Genomic DNA, 22893 nt, shown 5'->3' on the forward strand with positions numbered 1-22893 from the left:
GACGATATTAATCTTGTGAATGACGGTATAATGGAAAGAAAGTATACGCTCAGGATGAATTAGCAGAGGTTCGTTTGGAGTAGACTAATCATTTTTCAAACATCCTTATTGCATCAGCAAAATGGTTAGTATAAGTATGAAACTATAAGTATTATTTGTGAAAAATTATTGAAATTAAAGTTGTAGTATCAAATTATAATGGTTGTTGTTAAGGATTGTATAAATGTTATGCATTTGATAATAATGGGTATTTTGATTGATTCTACATAGAGTGGCTTGCTGAGTTTGGGTTGGAATGTTTCTGAGTATATGCCTAGTATTAGAGTGTTGTTGGAGGATTGTAGGTTGCTTGCTATGTGACTGGAATTAGAGTGTTGTTGGAAGATGGTATTGCTGCTGTAAGTTTTGCTGGAAGTCTTGCTAGAAGTCATGTTGTTGGAATAATTGCATTAATTTTTTTAAAATTCTATTGGGTAACTTGGCTTGGTGGTTTGAATTTTAATTGCTTTTCTTGGAACTTGATTGGAATTTAACTGTTGTTTTATACTTTTATTTTGTTTTTTTTTTCAATTTGGGATGTTTTATCATGTGTTGGTGGTGATCATGTTGGATACAAATGTATTTTTGAAATTAATTTGTTGGATTGAATGGATTTTAATTAATATTAATTGCTTTTGGTTATTGTGATGATATTTGTTTTATTAATTAACTAAATTCGTCAATAGGAATTCATCAAAGACTTATAATTACAATATAACTTTTAAAAAAAATCATAACTAGATCTTTTATATAAGGGTTAAAAATGAGGTCCTGTTCAATGAAGTAAATTATTTTTTATTCAATTAATTCCCTATATGTATGCTCTAACGCTAACGGTTCTTGTTTCACATGTTTAGCTGAATATAGTTATATCATGCATTATTAATTGTTAGTATTGATAGTTGACTAATCTATAAAGTTTATATATGATTATCTTTGATTCTATGTCTTTCATTAAATTGTTTACAGAGAGTACTAAGGAAAACTTTGACTTTTTATTTTCAATGTTATTTTAATGGGTTTGCTTAGACATCATACTTTTAAGTAGAAAAAAACCTAAATAAGATTAATTTTAATTGTGCTTGATATTTTATATTCATGTGTAGACATAGATTGATTTCTAATTTTTACTTAAAAATTAGAAATTGATTGGTAATACAATAATTGTTAAATTGGACTATGGTAGATTCTGAGACCTCAATAGCTTCAATTTCTTGAGTTCTTATGTTAATTTACTCGTTTTAATTTTAAGTACATCTTTAATTTAAATCTATTCAAGCAGAATGTTATATTTTCTAACTATTATAGAGTTCTGATTAGCTTTGATTAGACTTAAATTTCCTAAAAATTGACAGTCCTTGTTGGTTCGACTTCATTATTTGTAGTTTACACTTCAATAAACTCATGCACTTGTGAATACATTAAAATTTGCACAAACAGATTGGGTCCGAATTTGTAATGATTATGTTGCATCTAAAACTTAGAGCTTTACTTGGATAGATAATTCTTTATAATGACAGTGTTGGGTATATTCATTGGCATTGCACATGCATATTGATTTACTATTGGACTTGGGAGTTTTGCTTGGTATTTGTTAAGAGTAGGCGTTCTATTGGGAATTTTACTGAAATTATGCGAGGAGTTCTTCCATTGGAAGAAAATTGCTAATTTGATGGCTTAACTTGTAAAATTTGAATCATTCACTCTTGTTGCTTGAATTTATCTTGTGAACTTCGTATTGCTTTAGTTGGGCATAGCTTTTAGATTCGAATTAGATTTAAGGTTTGTTACATGATTAGTAGTTTAGTACTAGTATGATTTAACTCATATATTGGTAATCAAAAACTTGATCTACCTATGGAACTTGTCCTATAAATTGTTATGTGGATGTTATTAATATTAAGTTTTTTTGGACTTAATAAAATGTATAATTTAATTTCTGGTTCACATTAAATTTATAAATGAATTTCAAATAAAGGAATGTATTAATTTTAAATAAAAAATCATAATTCTATCAAGATGCATCTATATATATATATATACATATATCAATCATAAATTTTGTTAGAAACAAAATAATTTACCTCCTAAAATCAACCTAATAATACTTTTTGCACCAAAATCAATTTTCTCGCCAAAAATTCAAATTAAAAATATAATTTTCTTGTCAAAAAAATAATTAAAATATTAATTTCCTATTATGTGTGACAGAAATATGACTTTTAAAGAATATCATAAGTTAATGACAATTTTTTTTCCTCGTGATAGGTACATATATTCTCTATCATCCACCCCCATTTATGACATTTTTTTCGTGTAATCTATTACTAGTTTTCTTATGGTATTTTTGTTAATTTTTGTCAAAATTATTATTTAAAAGTCATGTTTCATACACTATTAACTTTTTTATTTTACAGTCATACCTTTTTTTTTTTACAGTAGCAGTCACTTTTAACCTAAAACACCTCAATATCATATAGGTGCCAAGACTATTTAGAAGCCATGACACATTAACAATCAACTGTTTAATTAAATTTAGGCACATTAACAAATTACTGCCCATCACTTTCAAAAAAGAAAAAATAATAATGGGATCATTGTGGACCGCACTACTAGAAAAATGGTCTTTACTGACTTTAGAATAGTGTCAGAAATTATTTTCACTGACACTTATTAATTGTGTCAGTAATCTGGGAGTCAGAAAAATAGTGACACTTGTAAGTGGTGTCAGTGATTACTATTACCACAGTATCACCGATATTATGACACCATAATATTAGTAGTTATTGATATTTTATTAGTGTCTATAATTACTGTTACCATGGCATCACTAGTTAATTTATTTTAAAAAATAAAAAATTGAATTGGATCATTGCCTATTGATTTATTGGTAAAATTAAAAGGCACCACAAAATAACAAAAAGAAATTGATTTATATCACAAAATCTTTCATTTCACATTTAAATATTATTAGTATATATTACAAATTCCAAAACTTCAATAACAAAAATATGAGATATCCTACTCTCATAACTAAATAATCCAAATTCAATACACAAAAATTTCTACCATCCAATCAAATGCCTACTACTTGTGGCTAAATTTAATAAATCTAGAACTTAAATTGAGAAGGATGGCTGCCTTTCACTCTTTGAATATGAGTAGTATAATTGCGTTATCACACCAGCAGCTTCTCCATTCAATAGACTGTATGGGTTAGGATATAAGTGAAGTTGAGGAATAAACACTTCAAACACATTGATCAAATCTGCATATGAATACATGGAAAAGAAAAAAATTAGCTGCCAATATCCAACCATTAGAGAAAACTATATTTGCTTCTCACATGATAAAACTATATAAGTTAAAATTGTATATGAAACTGTAAAAGTAGCAGCAGGTGTTTGAATATATATTAAATTCAAAATACTAAATATATTAGAATGATACTTTCCAGATTTTAAGTGGACATATAAGTCAACAACATATTAAAATTTGAGGCTATTCCGATATCATTAGGCTGATGTTTGATAGGATCAAACATTAATGAACAATTCTGTCAAAATTGCATATGAAACTGTAAAAGTACCAGCAGGTGTTTGAATATATATTAAATTTAAAATATTAAATCTATCATAATGAAACTTTCCAGATTTTAAGTGGACATATAAGTCAATAACATATTAAAATTTGAGGCTATTCCGATATCATTAGGCTAGTGTTTGATAGGATCGAACATTAATGAACAATTCTGTCAAAATTGCATATGAAACTGTAAATGTAGCAGTAGGTGTTTGAATATATATTAAATTTAAAATACTAAATACATCAAAATGATACTTTCCAAATTTTAAGTGGACATATAAGTCAACAACATATTAAAATTTGAGGCTATTCCGATATCATTAGGCTGGTGTTTGATAGGATCAAACATTAATGAACAGTTCTGTCAAAATTGCATATGAAACTATAAAAGTAGCAGCAGGTGTTTGAATATATATTAAATTTAAAATACTAAATATATCAGAATGATACTTTCCAGATTGAGAAATCCATATTGAGAAATCCATTCAAAATCAAATATAAACCCAATTCATTCCAAAATTTCCAGAATTAAAATGTTATCATTTAAGCTTAGTTTGTTCAAACTTTCAAATCAATTGAAAGTCATTTAGTCAAGTTCGAAAACAACCAAGTTCACAACAACAGTCTATCAATCCTCAAATTTTCAGCATAATTTCGTAAACTATTAATTAATCTTTTACCTCAAAATCAAGTGTCCGGCAACTCGAATATCATCAATCCCTATATAATAATTTGAACTTCTATCGCCAAATGTGCTGATTAATCAAAAAACTGAAATCAAGATGAAGTACTGAATTGAGTAGAAGAATGATGTAAGAACCGAGAACGAAAAGGTTAGGGGTACTACCACCCAATATTCACATGGTAGCTAAGTATCAAAATTTAGCCAAATATATAATGATTATCTTGAGATCAACTAATCAATTCGCAGCTCTTCCACAATGAGAAAAAATAGTACTCACCCAAAAAATCAACAATCGTATGGACAATACTCACCCATAATTTTAAACTACCATGTGAATATTGGGTGAGTATTGTCCATACGATCATAAGCTTATGCAATTCAATAAAGTAATAAAAAAATAATTATTTATTAATGACGAAAGGATATATTGTAGTAACTATCTTACCCATCAATAGTACCCTTTAATTTGTTCACCATTACAATCGCAACTCAAGAGGCACCGTCCGTTCTTGAAACCACAAGCACAGAGGCCAAGTTCAAGAGAACAGAAGCATCAGATGTTTTTTGAAAGCCGATTGTGTAATGAAGGCGGCGCCACATTTTTCAGCCATTGATTTGAAGTCGACAATCTAGATTTTCCTTGCCACAAATGAGAAACCCTAAAATTAGTTGAATATAATTATATTGAATTTTAATCAAAATTAAAAGAGGGAAAGAGAAATTACCGAACGTCAATAGATCTTGACTTTCTGTTGGAACCTGCTAAAGAGTACTTCTTAGTTAAGGATCTGTACCACGTTCCCCTTTCATCTCCTTCACTTTCTTACCCTGAGGTCTTATCAACCTCTTAGAAAGGAAGATCTGGTTAGGACCCAAACGCCCACCCCCGGAATCCGAACTGGATTTCGTCAATGAGCCGCAAGGTTGGCTAATCGTACGCAGCAGGCTCGAAGACCCCTGGTTCTGGAAGGAACATGAGTCCGAACACTATGTTGAATGTGCTGACATGCCGGAGTTGGTTGCTGGCACAACAGGGTGGTGCCTTACCACACCGCAGGCGAGTTCAAGCTCCGGATCGGATTTGCCAGCGGAGTAAGAGGAGAAGGCTGGTGGGTAGAAATTTGTGGTTGTTCGTTAGGATTTCGTGACTGTTCATCTTTCTGCTCTAATATGTCGTCATCTCAGGATGAAGCGTAGTCCACCAAAGATATCTCTCTTTGTCTCTTCATCCAATCTCATCAAAAATTAGTTGGCGTGGTAGCTTACAAAATGACACTAGAGAAGTTTTGTTTTCTCTCAATTTTAATTTTTAGAGACTTCATGAGAGAGGCGGCGTTAGAAGTTTGGAGAAGTTTAAGTTTAGGTTTAGATTGCAATGGATATATTTTATATTTTTAAGACTTTAATAATTAAAGAAATAAAAAATTTTAGGCTCAGCGGTTTTGCGATTGAAAGTAAAAGTTTGAAGTTTATAGATCTTGGGTTCGAGTTGAGGCGAAAACAAAAATAAAATGATAATTTTTTTGCTATTGATACCTTAGCGTCAATGATTTCTGATGTTTAATATACTGACACTATAATATCAGTGATCTATGATACTTGTTTGTTAAACACGGAAAATGCCCCAAATTTATGAAATTACTGATACTTTTTAATAAAGTGTCACAAGGCAAGTGTCAGTAAAGACTATTTTTCTAGTAGTGTCGTTAGATGAAATCTACGATCTATAATAATTAAATAAAATAAACAAAAAATTCAAGTTTATCATTTATTTAATCGTTTACCAATTAAAACTAGATAAAGTATAAAAATTATAGTAGGCAAATAGGATAGTGCAAGATTAACAACTTGAAAAGAAGAAGAAACAAATTCAGACACAATAATTAAAGGCCACAAAATCTTATTATTTAATGATTTATAGTACAAAATCTGATTAATTATACTATTTATTTATAAATTGTATAAACATACATTATATAAATTATTTCTTATAAATTACTTGATAAATAAATTTCATTATTTACCAACAAAAATTTTGTATTTTTATCTTATTATATTGCAGAATTATCATTACATTACTTGGATTGATATAACTTTCACAAAACATGTATTGTGAAATTTACACATAATCATCTTCATGTATAATGTTTTGTATCTTATAATTGAAAAAAAAATATACTAGTGAAAGTCACCGTCATTGATTCTAATATATACATATGCTCAATTTATACAATGAATGAATAAATTAAATGAAAATGATATTATTGATATGGTATTTGAAAATTTTGACTGATTAATAAAAATTAAGTCCATCAATCTTTATGTTGATAGACAATCAGTCTTTGCACTGATTAATAGAGACAGTGACTGTTAATTATTTTGTTTCCTTTATTATTTTATTCTTCTCAATAATAATTTTAAAATTTTTTGATATGTCTTATGGGTGATTTTATGATTTTAATCCTATATTATTATTATTTTATATTATATCATTGGCCATATACTAAGTCTAACATTTATCAAAATGCCTTAAAACAAAAAATTATCATTCATGGGCAGTATCAATAACTTTATAATTCAATTAGAGATGGCAAAAAAAGGGGGCCATCTCGGATCCAGACCACACCTAGCGTTTGCGATCCAGGTAAAATCAGGTTCAAATTTATAAATAAAACAGTCCCGAATATTGAAAATATATTGCTAATTATTTTCAGGCATGTGTCCGAGTGTGATCCAAATGACCCAGAACTCGAATTCATGTCCGATTATATTTTTTAATTTAAAAAAAAATAAAAAATATATATATAAATAACTCCTTTATCCATTTACTGACTTACTAACACAAAACCTAAACTCTCTTCATAACATAATAACTCAACACACATTGCTGCTAGCTCCAGCTTTCTAAGCAGCCGTAACCCTCTGACCACTATGCAAAAAACCTCCAGCACCGCACGTCTAGCAGCAGTCGCTGCACCGTACAGCACACACCGCGCCACATGCATTGCTCCGCTGACATTGCTGGCCTTAGCGCACCGCACATGGATCCGTACCTGTCGCCATTGTTCCAGAATCATAGTTGTGGACCACAGTCTTTTGACTTTTTAATTATTTTTATTTTCATTTGGATATTTTATACAGTTACGCGCAAGCAGGGTTTTATATGAAAGAAGTGCTTTTACATATATAAAATTAATTGAGCAAGCCTCGAGTGATGATCAACCCGCGATAATGATTCAAGAAGGGTCTGATGAAGTGCAGGGGTCTCTATATAAGCTTACATAGTTACATTTGCTTGTAATTGATTTCATGGCAAGACTCTCCCTGAATCATTATTTTTATTAGTACGTGTTATGTATTTATTTTATTTTATTCGAATTTCGATTGGGCATTCGGGTCAGGTTAACCCAAATCAAACCAAATTTGAGATTTTATTCGGTTTTCGACTTGGTTCGAATTAACCCTAAAACTCGAATGGATTACATATTCGAAATTGATCACATTAAACGCATAAAAAGAAGTAAAAATTTCACAAAACATTTTGAGAAAACAACGCCCCAAACACAATGGTGATCAAATGATCCCTAACTTCAAATTCAAACCCTAATAGCCACATCCTCTCTCATTCGGTCATCCCTCTTGCCGGGTAGTTCCTCAACGATACACCACGTCGCACTTTATTCAACGACTTCAATCCCCAAATTCTCAATTTCATAAAATAAAACAGCACTTAACAACCACATCCTCTCTCATCTGGTCATCTCTCTCGGTTCGGCGGTTCCTCGACGCCGTTCCCCATCAGCACAGCTCGCCATCACAGCCAACGACTTCAGGTCACAACTCTATTTCTCTCTCTTCCTCTCTCTCAAATCATCGTCGCAGTTATCAGAAGCACAACCTTTAGTTTCACCCCAAGTCTCGAAGCCGAGTGATCCTAACAGCACTACCAACACTCCAGCGGCTTGGTATTTTTGTTTTGAGTAATGGTACAGCCACAAACTCTTGTACAAATTTATTTTGTACAAACTGATGTGACATGATAAGATTGGTTGAATTAAATATCACTTGGCACACATGATTTGTTTTTATTAATTTATATTTTCATTAAACCAATGAATTAATGCCACGTCAGTTTGTACAAAATAAGTTTGTACAAGAGTTTGTGGCTGTATCATTACTCTTTTGTTTTTAACTCTTTTTTGGTTAATTAGATTTTCAACTTAATATTTATTATCAGTCAATTTTTATAATTTTATTAGTTATTAGAGTTAATTGACGAGTGTTTTACTTGTGGGCTATTTGACTGAGACCCGGAGAGATAAAAGTCTTTAATCAAAATTTAAAATTTGATTAAAAATGGGTGAGAATGGTGAATTTGTTAATTATATGGACACTTTTGTCATCCTGATCTATGAAACTAATTTTATTTTTTGGATGATAATTAAGGTCTGTAGACTTCTTAGTTATTCAGGTACTTTGCAAATTTACAGATTGCTTATTGTGTATTAAAAGGGTAAGTAATCTTTAAGTGTAAAACATGACGGTGGATTTGTAGCACATTGAATTGTTGTCACTTTGATAATGAGATGGTTTAATGGTAACGTGAATTATTAACCCAAACCGTATTGCAGCTTGAGCTGAATTACGAAACTGAACCAAACTGAAATAATTTTTCAATCTATTTAGGTTGAATTGTTAAATCTAAACAATTTGTAAACCGAATTGAAAATTGAAAAAATCGAATTGAAAACTAAAATACCATGTCTATTTTGAAAATTTGAAATTATATATTTATAATTTGTTATGTAATATTTATAATTATGTAATATATAAGTTTTTGATAGAGAATGAATGAACGTAGGCATTAGATTGTTGTTTACTTTAAATTTAATGATACAATTGTTTTCTTTTTAAATTCATTTCATCTAGGCAGCTAGAGTTCGGTTTAAAAACCGGGCATAAACCCAGGTCCGGGCATTTGTTGTAGTGATCCAGGTCGGACCTGGGCAGGACCAAAGCCGAGTTGGACTCGGTGTTTTGCCAACTGTGATTCAATTCTTAAGTTGAAGTGTGTGATTCAGACAAAATTTATATGTTTATATGTTGATATTTTACATGTTCAAGACTAGTTGTAAACGACAGAATAAAATGGTGCATCTAATATGCATCTAATTAAAATTCTAATGACATAATTTTATAATGACTTTATGTTTACTATATATACACTTATTAAAAAAAGTGTAATTTTATTTTTTTATCTTTTATCGTGAAACTGAAACGACCCGCCCCGCAACTCCCCAGGACAAGTCTATCTAAACTCGTAAAATCGAAACTATTCTATAAAAATTTCGGCAGAGTCTCCCTTATAAATAAAACATATCCAATCCTGCAAATTATAAAGCAACACTCCCAAAATAATTTAATATCCAACCATCCTCCATAACCAACTTCACAAATCAATATATCAAACATCATCCAAATCATCCTCATATCAAAATACATCGATTATCCTTAATAACATAAAATAATAAATAAACACAGCTCGCAAAAATCTCAAATATAATAATAATTAAATCCACGACTCCTAGCACCATCACGTGGCCACAATATCACACTAGCGTTCACTATTGGGTTGACTGATGTACCTGTAAATCTCCTGTGGGGGGGGAATATAATAAAAGAGAGATGAGTATAAAACTTAGTGAGCTCAGTGAGTGGATAGTAGTTGCTGACAATTTAATAAATTTATTTAAAATCATTTAATCTTTCTCAAATCACTTTCTCAAATCACTTCCTCAAATCAATTTCATAAATCAATTTCTCAAAATATCATAAGAACTTGCTCAAACTCATTTAATGCAAATCAGTTCATTGAAACACTATAATAAATATATTTGCATAAAATCGATGGAATCATATAATACTCATCATATCAAATACTGAATACTAAAAACTATCATCAAACAAGTACCCAGGGGATAATCTGATCATATCCGGACCTCGACGGACGGGCAATGACGTACTATCTGGGTAACGTCACGCCCCGGAGCTACAACGGATAGATGGGGACGATCTCATCTCATATCTCATATATCTGTACTGTGCATGCATAAGCCCCCAAAAGGCAAAAGCGCCCGAACACACGGCCCAAAGCCTCTATGTGTGTCCCGACGGGCCCCAAAGGCCTCTATCTCATCTTATCTGTATCTCTTGTCTGTATCACTTTTCTCATCTCATATTATCTGTTTCTCTGTATCTGAAGGAAAGGGTACTGTCTAATGATTTCAAAAATAACATATACATAAACATAGAATCTCATCTGAAATCTCATTTTCTTTCTATTCAACATATCTCAAAATCTGCTCAATTCTAATATCATGCCTTTACTCAAAAACGCTAATCAAATCATTAATCAAACTCATTCTCAATAACAATAAAGACCAACACATAGATAAAAATTAATTTGCCGGAAAATCATTTAATCGAAGCATTAAATACTTATCATACAATCAGCATATACTATGAAAATAAGTTTTGTATATTCCACTCACAGTGATGATGTCTAGACTCGGTATCAACAACGTCTGCGGGTTGATTCTTGTTCGCGGATGCGGATCCTCCTAATCACGGAAACACTATAATTATTCTCCGTAAATAGAAATACAACCAATTTAATATAATAAATCTCGAATCAAATCTCTATTAACGATAAACTATTCCCGCATGAGTAAAATTACCAAAATGCCCCTACATGCCAAAATTACAAAAATACCCCCAACATCAATATTTTACCAACTTATCCTCAAACTTCATTATTTTACCAAATTATCCTCATATTCGTCAATTACCATATTGTCCTCAATTCAGATTACATAAATTAATCACATTGTCTGAAATTACGAAATTACCCTCGGGGCATAAAATTACCGAAATGTCCTTAACATCTTAAATTACCGAATTACCCTCGAAATCACAAATTACTTCACTGCCCTCACTCAACATTACCAAAATGTCCATTAATTACATGAAATTACAAATTCACCCCAAAAGGTCCATGAATTTACCGAATTGCCCCTTGCCGGTCAACGGTGACCGGACTTCAGTCAACGACGACAGGGAGCTTAGGTCTGCTAGTTCCGGCCTCGGTGAGTCCAACGGTGGTGGCCGTGAGTCGCCACGCTCGCTGCTGGCGGCGGATCGAAGCTCCAAAGATCCGCAAGTTTCCGGTGATCGTTCGGCGGTTTTCCGGCGTCCCTGGTGATCGTGGTTGGTCGGAAATTGTTGCTGGAGATGTGAGGAACCAGTTACAAGTGGTGGTGCGTCACAAATCCGACGGAATCAACGGCGATGAAAACAGATCTTGGCCGCCACTTTCGAGCTCCAATCGCCGGGGTTCTGGCCAGTTTCCGGCGACGAGGACCACGGGGATACGACGGTCGGCTTCCAAGCTTCAGATCGGTACCAAGTACGGCCGGTAAGGTGGCCGGAATTAGGAGATCCGTCCGGGTCAATATCGCGGGTCTGGGTCGGGTTTTCGGGTCAACGGGTCAAAATTCCTCTCTCTCTCTCTCTCTCTCTCTCGGGTTCTCTCTCTCAGATGCATGCCCATTTCCAGTTTATAAAATCCAGCCTCCTCTTTGTTCTTTTTTTTTAAGCTTAATACAAATTAAGCTCAATTCGGACCCGTAATGAAAATAAAATCCGAGCATCGGCGCGTGTAATCGCGCTCAATTATTCTCGATAAAATGTCGTGACGAATTTAAAAATTATAAGCGAAGAGGAAAAATTAAATCGCACTCTTAATTAAGAAATCCGAAGTGCATATGTTACAGAAACAGTAATTGAAAATTATATAAAACAAATATTTGCAATAATAGGATATAAGCTAGGCTTAAATCAAATTAAGAATAATTAAAAAAACTATAATTTAAATAACTGACAACTATTTCTTAAAGTTAAATTAAGATTGGAGATGATTTTGTTTTAAATCAATGGTCCATAATAATCCCACTATTGATGCCATAATATTTTTAACAGCATCACATAAGATCCTAAATAAATCCTCGTTATCTCCTTTTTTTTTTCACAGGCAACAAAATGTTCAAAATTTAAGTGAGAATTAAAATTCATTATCATGTATATATAAAAAATAATTGTAGAAGAACAAAGCACTTATTGTAACGAAAATAAATCAATAATTCCTAATACTAATAATAAAAATAAAATCCAGAAAGATGTTATCTATTTTTCTTAGGCCTGCACACACTAAGAATAGCAAAATGCACCTTGATTTCGCTTATCCCTCCAAGTGTCAGGGCTGTTAGACATTGGAGAGATGAACAAGTCTCTCATTTCACTAAGAAATTAAGCATGTGAGAGAGAAATGCTCTTCTTACTTCTAGAGCCATGAAATTTTCCTAGTTTCTCTTAACCTAGCTCACAAAGGACACATATTCCACTTGTATCGTGATTGAATGAACAAACCTTGAGTAAAAGATAGCACAATCTTTAGAATTGAAGAAAAAAAAAATTTGAGATGCAAAAGGATTCGACTAAAACGCTAACGTTTGTTTGGTTCCAAAAGGAAAACGGTACTTTTTGGTTCAATCGCCCTTTTCGCTTTGTTCACATAAACTAAAAAAAAAAAAAAAAAAGAGAGAGAAGAAAGATTGAAAGATACATTTGACCGTTACGTGGTTGCTGCATTGTTGAAAATTTTTGTTTTAAAGCACATAAATCCTTAATTAGTTTATGTAAAAATCACTTTGATTGATTGAGGCCAATATTCTTTAATTTGTTATGTTGTTTTCAAAAATTTACTTGAAGGGGGCATGGCATAGTGTTAACGCGGAAACAAAGATAGTAAAGAAGTACAATGAGCAAAGAGCAGAGCAGCGTGGCAAAGGCATGGGAGGCTACGATACGCAAAACACAAGCAGCAAGACGGCGAGCAAACAGCATATTTGGGACAATGTCTATAACCCATGCGGATGATGACAATGAGGTAGATCCTGAACACAACAATAACAAGCCCGCCTCCTTAGGAGAGACATACCTTGCTGATAAAATTTTGCCTAATGGAGATTATTACACGGGACAATGGTACGAAAATTTTCCTAATGGACTTGGAAAATATTTATGGACGGATGGGTGTATGTATGTAGGCGAATGGCATCGTGGCAAAACGATGGGGAAAGGAAGGTTTAGTTGGCCATCTGGGGCTACGTACGAAGGCGAGTTCAAAAGTGGATTCATGGATGGTATTGGTACTTATACAGGATCTAATGGGGATACTTATAGGGGGCAATGGGTTATGAACTTGAAACATGGACATGGTGTAAAAAGTTATGCCCATGGAGATTGTTACGATGGAGAATGGAGATGTGGGATGCAAGAAGGGCAAGGGAAATATAATTGGAAAAATGGGAATTATTATATTGGGGAATGGAGAAAAGGAGGGATTTTTGGGAAGGGTACATTTGTTTGGAGTAATGGAAATACATATGATGGGTATTGGGAAGATGGTATGCCTAAAGGAAATGGAACTTTTAAATGGCCAGATGATAGTTTTTATGTGGGAAATTGGAGCAAGGATCCTAATGAACAAAATGGGACTTATTTTCCATCGGAGACGTCACCGGAGGAGAATCAAGATTGGGATCCCCGGAGTGTTTATGATGTTGATTTATCAGGTTGTGAGGTAAATGATGTGGATGGAGAGAAACTGTCAGTATTGCCATCACAGAAAAGACTTGCTATGTGGTCTTCTTCTAAAAATGATGACAAGGCTAGGAGAATGTCAGTTGATGGGAGAGTGAGTGTGGGTATTGAAAGGCCATTTGACAAGTTGCAAATATGGGATAATGCTACGGCAGGCGCTGTCACCGGCGATGGTTGTGATGTTAATGTTGTTGGTGATCGGGAGAACATAGGGAGAATTTCGGATGGTGGTGATTTATTAGCATCAGTTGATGATGGGAATCCCAAATGGAGTCCTTTGCAACCATTAAAACTACCAAGGCCCGGGAAAAGGCAAGGAGAAACAATAAGTAAAGATCATAAAAACTATGAGCTTATGCTTAATCTACAATTGGGAATAAGGTACTGCAAAATTTTTTAACCCATTCTATGATTCAATTTTAGGTGGCCAGCTTAAAAAAATACTGCTTAAAAACTACTTGAAACGACTCTGTACAATGTTATGGAGTTTTTAATTTTCTCTCAAGATTTTTCCATCAAACAATCAATGCATCGGGCATTTAGGATTTGATAGCTTTTAATTCAAATATGTTGATTAAATTTATACATCTATCAAATATATGTTGTGTTAATCTTTGGACAACCATGTTTGGTGCACTATATTTGAAAATTTTGAGGCCTCTCTCAACCTCTAAATTTTTGTAAAGAAATACACACACACACACACACACACACATATATATACATAGGCACATATATATACAAAATAATTTCATCCAAAGATTTGATCATATAAAAGTCAGGTATAAATTAATAGGCAAAAATTTTGACTTCAATACAATATATTTTATCTTGTAATATATTGAAATTTATGATTTTTATTTTTTAGCTTATCCATATGGTTAGGGATAATTATAACCATAACTATAACTCTACACACACACACACACACACATATATGTATGTATCTATGTATGTATGGTGGACCTTTATTCTTTACATAATGATGTAAGTTATATTAATTACAGAGTTACACCAATCAAGTTAAGTGTAGTTTACTTGATACAACTCTATGCATGTCTAGCGCAAATCCTGTAGTTGATATAACTTATATCATTATGTAAGAGATCTCTTGTAATATATATATTTGAAAATTTCAATTATCCACACTTGTGCAGGTATACAATTACATCATATGATGCAATAGTGTAATAGGCTATATATATGAGATTTAGAGATGTCAATAAGTTGAGAAGTAGAATTTTGACATAATTATTAATATTAAAAAAATATATGGTATTTTGACATATTTTAATTGTTTCAATTTCTCAGTAATTTTCTAAATGTTATTAAGTCATTTTATTCGGTGCAAAATGCAAATCCCTCTAATTTACACAGGCATTCAGTGGCAAGACCTGGTCCAGCTGCGTCTCTTGATCTGAAGGCTTCAGCATTTGATCCCAAGGAAAAAGTATGGACAAAATTTCCACCAGAAGGATCCAAACATACTCCGCCACACCCATCCGGTGAATTTAAATGGAAGGATTACTGCCCATTAGTTTTTAGGTAATTTAACTAAATAAATATTAATTTAAATAGAATTTGCAATCTTCATAGTCCGTTAAAGTTCTAATTAATTAATTTGTATTTGTTCGATTAGGACATTAAGAAAACTGTTCAAGGTAGATTCAGCTGATTACATGTTATCTATATGCGGGAACGATGCACTTAGAGAGCTTTCATCTCCTGGTAAAAGCGGTAGCTTCTTTTACTTGACCAATGACGATCGCTACATGATTAAAACTATTAAGAAGTCTGAAGTTAAAGTAAGTTTGCACTAAATAGTATATATATTTTCCTAGCTAATTAACCAGTGCCAGCTACCATTTAATTTTAATTTGCATTGGTTAATCATCAGTTGATTATTTGTACCACATGGTCAGGTTCTTATAAGGATGCTTCCAGCTTATTATAATCATGTTCGAGCACACGAGAACACTCTGGTGATCAAATTTTTTGGTCTACACTGTGTCAAAGTAACCGGCCCAATTCAGAGGAAGGTAAGTATAAAGAAAACGTGCATGCGAATGATAAAATTAATGCTATGAGTATTACTCTTAATATTTTAATTTTAATAAAAAAATATTACAAAATTACCTGGCATATGAATTATTATTAAGCACAATTTATTATAATTAAATATTATATAATTACATTGAATACCTATATAGCACACTCATTATTTAATACATAATTTTCATCGCTTAAATCCTGAAACTTTTATTTCCAACATTTTAATCAATATATGGATGAACAATAAGAAAATCTTTATTTTAAAAAAATTTGATTACAAAGTATGTGCAATCATTTTTATTTTTCAAAAATAAAATAAACATAAGTACTGTAAAATAACCAACTTTTTTTTGGCTTTCGGCTATTCTTCTTCTTCTACTTCCTCTTCTTTTGCTTCTTTGCTACTTTTTTTTTTTAGTATTTACATAATATGTTTTTATTATTATGTTCTCATTGCAAGTTGTTTCAGATTCAAAATTCAATATTGAACATAAAACTTAACAACTAAAATAATGTTAAATCATTTTTTTACAACTTGATTTGATTTTGTTGTAAATGTATGTTAGATTTGTTAAAATTGGGTTTGTTGAATAACTTTATTGGTCTTTTAATTAGTAAATAAAATTAAATGATTTAAATTGTAAAGTAAGGAATTTTTTTTTGAAATTTTACAGAGTTTACAAGGTAATATTTATTTTTTAAAAATTAATATATGAGTTAAGAATGGCAATGGGCACCACCCGTTGCCAATTTGTTATTGCTAAATCGGCACATGCAAAAACATTAAATTATCAAACTCGCCCGCAACCCGTAGTGAATTTTTATTTTTTTTAAAATCCGCACACTAAGAGTTTTAATAATTAACAAACCCACCTGCAACCTACATCAAATTTTTCTTTTGCGAGTTTTCTCATTTAAAATTACAAATATTAAAAAATACTTTTTATAATACATAAAAACTTAAATTATATCATTCAAACTATAAATTTGTCACAATAACCTAAAAAGTCTGCAAAAAATACTTAATTCTAAATTCTATGAATGTAAATAAGAAATTAAATTTTTAACATTAAAAAAATAAAAAAATATTTAGTCCAACACAAAGCTTTTCTGTTGTAGGTAAATTATCGTAACTAATATCAATGGCTTGCTCCATCTTTTTAAGTTAAAGCAGACATTGATAAGTAAATTTTATAAAGCTATTGTTAACAATTAATTAAACAAATAAAAACTCAATATTAGTAAGCAATCATTAGGTTCAAGTTATTAAAGCAAACAAAAAAAAAAGTCAAATTAAAATGAAATATTAGTAATACTAAACTTGAAAATTATAAAATTTCTACTTATTAAATTATTGTGTCTATCTTGATACATACATACATACATACATATACATACATAGGTTACATTTAGGAATAAGGACCTTTAATTTACATATATTTATGATTATATTTTTTAATGTAACTTTTATGATTAAAATTAAAAATATAAATAATTAAAATGAAAAATACGGATTGGCGGATACTTATTAGTACCCAGTGGATTATTGCTGAACACAACCCCACTTGCAATTCGCAGTGGGGCTTACTTGTAGTGCGCAGGATTTTACAATCAAGTCTGCGGGTTGGTCGGTAATTTTGTCATTCCTAATATGAGTGTATTCAGTAATAAAGTATTCAAAGTAATTGTAGAGTACAACTATCCCCACCCTAATTCTATTAGTTTGAAAATGATAGAAGCGTCCTACTAGTATCCGGTGCTTGGTTCAGTTTTAATTGAGTCAAACCAAATTTCCTTTTTGGGTTTGGGTTCGATTTGCAATTGTTAAGTTTAACAGGTGTTAGTTGGGTACAATTATTTTGAAAACTGAATCGAAACAATGAAAAATACATAATAAACCGATTTATCAAACCAAATCAAAATTTTGGTTTCAGGTCAATGCTCACTCCTTGATCCTACTAGCGTATATATGTAAATAATAGTATGTAAATAATAACCATCACAGTTTTTCGCTATTTACTCATATTCAGTTTTTTTATTATTGATGTTAAGGTTGATATTACAGCAGATGTTCAATAACACACTTTTTTTTTCAATACATAAATTGTGCATAAAAATTAAAGATTGTTCTCAATACCAAAGTGTGATAAATGTTTCTTGTTGATGCTGCAACCTTATCACACTCGTAAATTAACGAGTGTCTTAATTTGGTTTTTCTGCTGTAGGTGCGCTTCATCATAATGGGAAATCTCTTTTGCTCGGAGTTTACAATTCATAGACGTTACGACCTGAAAGGATCGTCTCTTGGTAGATTAACAGACAAGCCTGAGGCAGAAATTGATGAAACCACTATTCTTAAAGATCTTGATCTCAATTTCATATTTAAACTACAAAAGTCTTGGTTTCAAGAATTTTGCAGGTCTATATATCAATAATTACATATATGGTTAATAACTGGTAGTCAGGTTTGAATGTTCGGATATTTTGGATTTGAACTAAAATTAAAGTTGTACAAGGATGTAAAGTAACCTTTACAACTCAGATTCTGATTCAATTTGAATTTATAAAATCTGAACATCCAAAACTTGAACATAACTATATGGTTAGCAAAATCCCTTTGTTTACATGTTGGAAGTTAGTTGATTGTTTTGCTTGTTTGTTTTAGGCAAATAGATAGAGATTGCGATTTTCTTGAGCAAGAGAGGATTATGGACTATAGTCTTCTAGTGGGTCTTCACTTTAGACAAGTTTCTGGAGACAGAGAATTGATTCCTTGTGGTGCTGACCCAGGTTAGTCAATAAAACTAATTAATTAATTAGTTTTGATTTAATTAACATCACTCACTTTGATTTAATAATGTATTATAGACTCTCTTGCAAGAAATTATACCTAACTACATATAATTTTGTGCAGGTGACTCCGAGATTGTTGTCGTTCCTCGACTATCTAGAGTAGATATAGATCACCTACTTCTCGACCCAGATAGGTAATATACACATCTTTTAATCTTTTACAATTAATGCTAGATCACTTGACTATTTGTACAAATTATTTTAGGGCAAATGATTGATGTGCCCATTTGTTTTCAAAAGTAACTGAAACACAACTCAAGTTCTAAAATCCTCTCTGTGTTAAAGTTTTAACAGGTAAATCACTTTTTCTAATTACGGCGCAATTCTATCTTTTAAAAATTTAATTTGACAATAAAATATAATTTTGTCAAGTTTGAAAGACAAAATTGCCTATAGAAAAATGGGATCAGGCTACGGTGCCACAGTTGCACCTAAGGTTCCCCCAGAAAAATGATTTGAAAGTTAATCTTTTAACTTTAAATGGATGTCAATGGATTTTAAAATTTTGAAGCGGTTTTGATAACTTTTGAAAACTAAGAAAGCAAGTTTCAATTATTTTTCCACTGTTATCTATGTACACTTACATACATAATTTGTATTATAAATAATATGACATGACATATCATTCATTAATTAGTAAAATATACCAACTATTTAACCTGACTGACACCATATTATTCTTTAATTAAACTAAGGTAGTATGACTATCATTATCGTGTCAATATAATTTTTAAATAATAATTTCTTGAAAGAGTATGTGATTGTGGAATTAGCAAAAAACTGGAGAATATTAATTAATAAACAATACATTGCAGAAGGGATAGTATTAGATTAGGCGGGAACATGCCAGCACGTGTTGAAAGAACAGTGAGAAGAGGTGAATTTGAGCTGCAACTGATAGGAGAACCAACTGGAGAATGTTATGAAGTTATAATGTTCTTTGGAATTATCGACATACTTCAAGACTATGACATTACCAAGAAGCTTGAGCATGCTTATAAATCTATTCAATATGATCCCACTTCAATATCAGCTGTCGATCCAAGGCAGTATTCAAAGCGGTTTCGTGATTTCATTTTCAATGTCTTCTCTGAAGATATTCAACTTTAAACCGACACCCAGCGGCAAGTTTTTGAAGTATAATGCATGACATATACCACACTAGAGATTGAGTCCCAATGAAATGATTAGAAATCATTTTTCTTTCTTGATTTATTATGGAGTTATACATGATTATATACTATGTTAGCGAAGTCAATTTGTCAAAATTTATAAAAGTTGTTGTAGCCTGGAGCTAGTGTCTACCATAATACAAATGTAAAAGTATATTGTATGTAGTGCTAGAATGAATTCTTTATGCAATCATTATTTTGTCTCGGGAGAAGGAGAAGTGTCCCTGGGAATTTTTGTCATTTTTTTGTTGAATTGAAACTATATCTATATATATATAGAGGATTATATGTGAAATGGAGTTGGATAAATCTATTTTGCTGAAGAAATGAGCTCAGGTTTTTACATAAAAAATTTGTATTTGTTTGTGAGAAAATTTAGGTATTTGCTAGGACAAATAAAATATTGACATGTGGAAACAAAAAGTCAATAAGAAGAAAAGTTAACTCATTGACTAGACACGAGAATAGCTCAGACAGACAAGAGATATAATCCTTATAGAAGGACATTTTCAGAAATATTTCCTCTTAAGGGGCATAATTGGAACTCAAATGTAGTAGCTACAGCTCACATGTGAATAGAAGCATGATATCAGAAAATATATATTAGGCTGCAAACAAGAGTCCAATGGAGGAAAGGGCTTCGCTAAACAAAGTAATAAGAGATAGCCACGTCAGTAATCCTCAATTGTCTCTTGAAAACTAATAGGACACTACACCAGTGTCTGCAATGTCGCAAGAGGCAAAGGATGAATGAGTGCCAAAGGCTTGCTTGCTCTCAAAACTCATAAAGTCACCATCAAGTGAGCTAAGTGAAAAGAAGAAAATAGCTCCATATGTGGGAGACAATCCGATGAGAATACTCTTCGTATCTGGATTTATTTAAAAAAAAATACCAAGCACACTCTAATATAAAGCTCGTAAGTTTTCTATATTTGTTAACTTCAGTATTTTTAACTAGATATGAAAAAAAAGTCTGGGCCCTTTTTTAGCGGCCTGGCCAAACCCATAAATGACCCATCCAGGCCCACGGGCTTTATGCCTGACCCGCAACGAATGGGTCTAGTTATGGGCTAAAAATTTAAAAGCCCACAGTAGATTGGGCCTAGATATGGGCTCATGGGCTCAAGCTTCATATTTTATAAATAATTTTTTTTTATTTTATATACTATGGGCTTTATATTTTAAATTTTATATATTATATATTATATATTTTGTGTATTTGAATATTAGTCTATTATATATTGTATAATCAATTAATCATCTTTAATTTAAGTGTGCCTTTATTGTTTCTCCATTTTAAATTCTATTAAAAATTCATTTTAAAAAATTTATCTAAGCCCTCGGCCTGGGCTTGTGGGCTTTAGGCCCAAGATCGCCCTGTCTAAATATGGTGGACTTTTGGAGGGCTTGGGCTTGCTATTAATAACTTGGGCCTAGACTTGGACTTCAAAAAGCCCGGGCCAAGCCTTTAAATATCTTTAACCTTTGAATCTTGCTACACTTGCCATTAACAAAACTTTAGGGTTTCACATTCGTTGGGCTATATTGGAATATCAATGAAAACTTAAAGGGTTTTGCATGTTAAAAGATCCAAGCTTTATTCCTCACTCTACTCACCTTCTTTGATCTCCAAACTCACCTAATTAACCGAATCAAATTTACTTATGTAGCTACACTCTCTAATACAAATTAATTTATTTAATCAGATTTGGCCAAAATTCGGTTAAAAGAATTAGCACTATCTGATTGGGGAGTGCAAAGAAAAGCCTCTACTGGTGGTTGCCAAGTTGGTTTTGATTTGTGTTTGAACAAAATGGAAGATTGATTCTCTAGTGACAATCTCACCAGGGTCAAGGAACATGAGCATGACCGCACAACTGAGATAATAAATAAGATGACAAAGAACAAGCAAAGGACATCTGTGAAGATTGGTTGATGAGTTCGACGAAAAAATTTACGGTGTAATTGGTTTGCAATCACCATGTCTAGAAGTTGGGTTGAGCAAACATGTTAATCCACAATCTCCTAGGTACAAGCAAGATGGCCAACAATCATAGGCACCTAAAGGGAGTAAATAGGCAAACGTTTCGGCAACTAAATCAAAGTTACACTACCCATATTCAAAAAATAACTGATCAAATGCCATTACTAGATCTGTGGGGAGTATACGATGAAAGCATAGAATAAAAATAATAAAAGACCTGAGGGATAAACTCAATGCTAAGACATCTCCTCCAAATAAAGATGATTCATTAGGAACTAGGGTGTGCTTTAGGAGATCCTAGACAACGTTACTTTCATAAAGGATCAAGTGTATAAACTCTAAAAGAAAGATAGCTCCGTCACTAAAGATCAAGTGCTAATAATTTACCAATTGTAATTTACCATGAAAATTCACAAAGCCATTCTCCCACTGATTTTAGCATGCCTCGGATCCCATAATATCGGTGTGACTCTAACTCTATTGAGCATGCTAAGTTATATCGAGACTAAATACTCATCAAAAGGAGTGGAAGAAAAGGCTGTATGCAGCGTAATTAGACATACTCTCATAGGGCTAGCCAACTCTGAAGTCTGGTAGTATAGCCACTATGCATCAAATTCAAAGGAGAATTTAAGCCTATAGTGTCGTTTGTAAATCATTTTTGCTAAAAGATTCTAAGTATTTGTGCCTTTAGAAAGAAAAAATAACTTTTGGGGAGAGAAATTGTGGATTTTATTTCAAAAGGTTGAACCATCAACATATGGAGAAGTTGGAACCAGAGATTCGCAACAAATTGAGTACAA

At 32.0% G+C, this 22893-nt stretch overlaps 1 protein-coding gene and 1 long non-coding RNA gene across 3 annotated transcripts; one reads left to right on the forward strand and one right to left on the reverse strand.

Moving 5' to 3' along the window:
* Nucleotides 1-9747: 9747 nt before the first annotated feature.
* On the reverse strand, nt 9748-11930 carry LOC112097444. Its single transcript, XR_002904980.1, has 3 exons — nt 11374-11930; nt 10861-10929; nt 9748-9965 (listed from the first exon to the last, which is right to left on the reverse strand). It is a non-coding gene; the product is annotated as an uncharacterized LOC112097444 (long non-coding RNA).
* Nucleotides 11931-13158: 1228 nt separating this feature from the next.
* On the forward strand, nt 13159-20105 carry LOC18033361 (phosphatidylinositol 4-phosphate 5-kinase 4). Of its 2 annotated transcripts, XM_024189287.1 has the most exons (9): nt 13159-14133; nt 14242-14410; nt 15407-15574; nt 15669-15834; nt 15952-16068; nt 18307-18500; nt 18747-18859; nt 18996-19068; nt 19750-20105. In XM_024189287.1, exons 1-9 carry the CDS (start codon nt 13185-13187, stop codon nt 20042-20044), a joined length of 2244 nt encoding a protein of 747 aa, XP_024045055.1. In that variant the 5' UTR covers nt 13159-13184; the 3' UTR covers nt 20045-20105. The 2 variants fall into 2 exon arrangements, with proteins under 2 accessions (XP_024045055.1, XP_006421102.1); XM_006421039.2 differs by having other exon boundaries at nt 13159-14410; nt 18747-18871.
* The last annotated feature ends 2788 nt before the right edge of the window (nt 20106-22893 follow it).

This window comes from Citrus clementina, unplaced genomic scaffold (genome assembly GCF_000493195.1).
Source record: "Citrus clementina cultivar Clemenules unplaced genomic scaffold, Citrus_clementina_v1.0 scaffold_9, whole genome shotgun sequence".
Taxonomy (NCBI): Eukaryota; Viridiplantae; Streptophyta; class Magnoliopsida; order Sapindales; family Rutaceae; genus Citrus; species Citrus x clementina.

Bases quoted from the DNA above. Each gene is read 5' to 3' on its own strand.
- LOC18033361 (XM_006421039.2), top strand. From the start codon at position 13,185: ATGAGCAAAGAGCAGAGCAGCGTGGCAAAGGCATGGGAGGCTACGATA. The intron at 14,411-15,406 runs GTACTGCAAAAT...TAATTTACACAG, and splicing joins AATCTACAATTGGGAATAAG to GCATTCAGTGGCAAGACCTG. The intron at 15,835-15,951 runs GTAAGTTTGCAC...CCACATGGTCAG, and splicing joins TTAAGAAGTCTGAAGTTAAA to GTTCTTATAAGGATGCTTCC.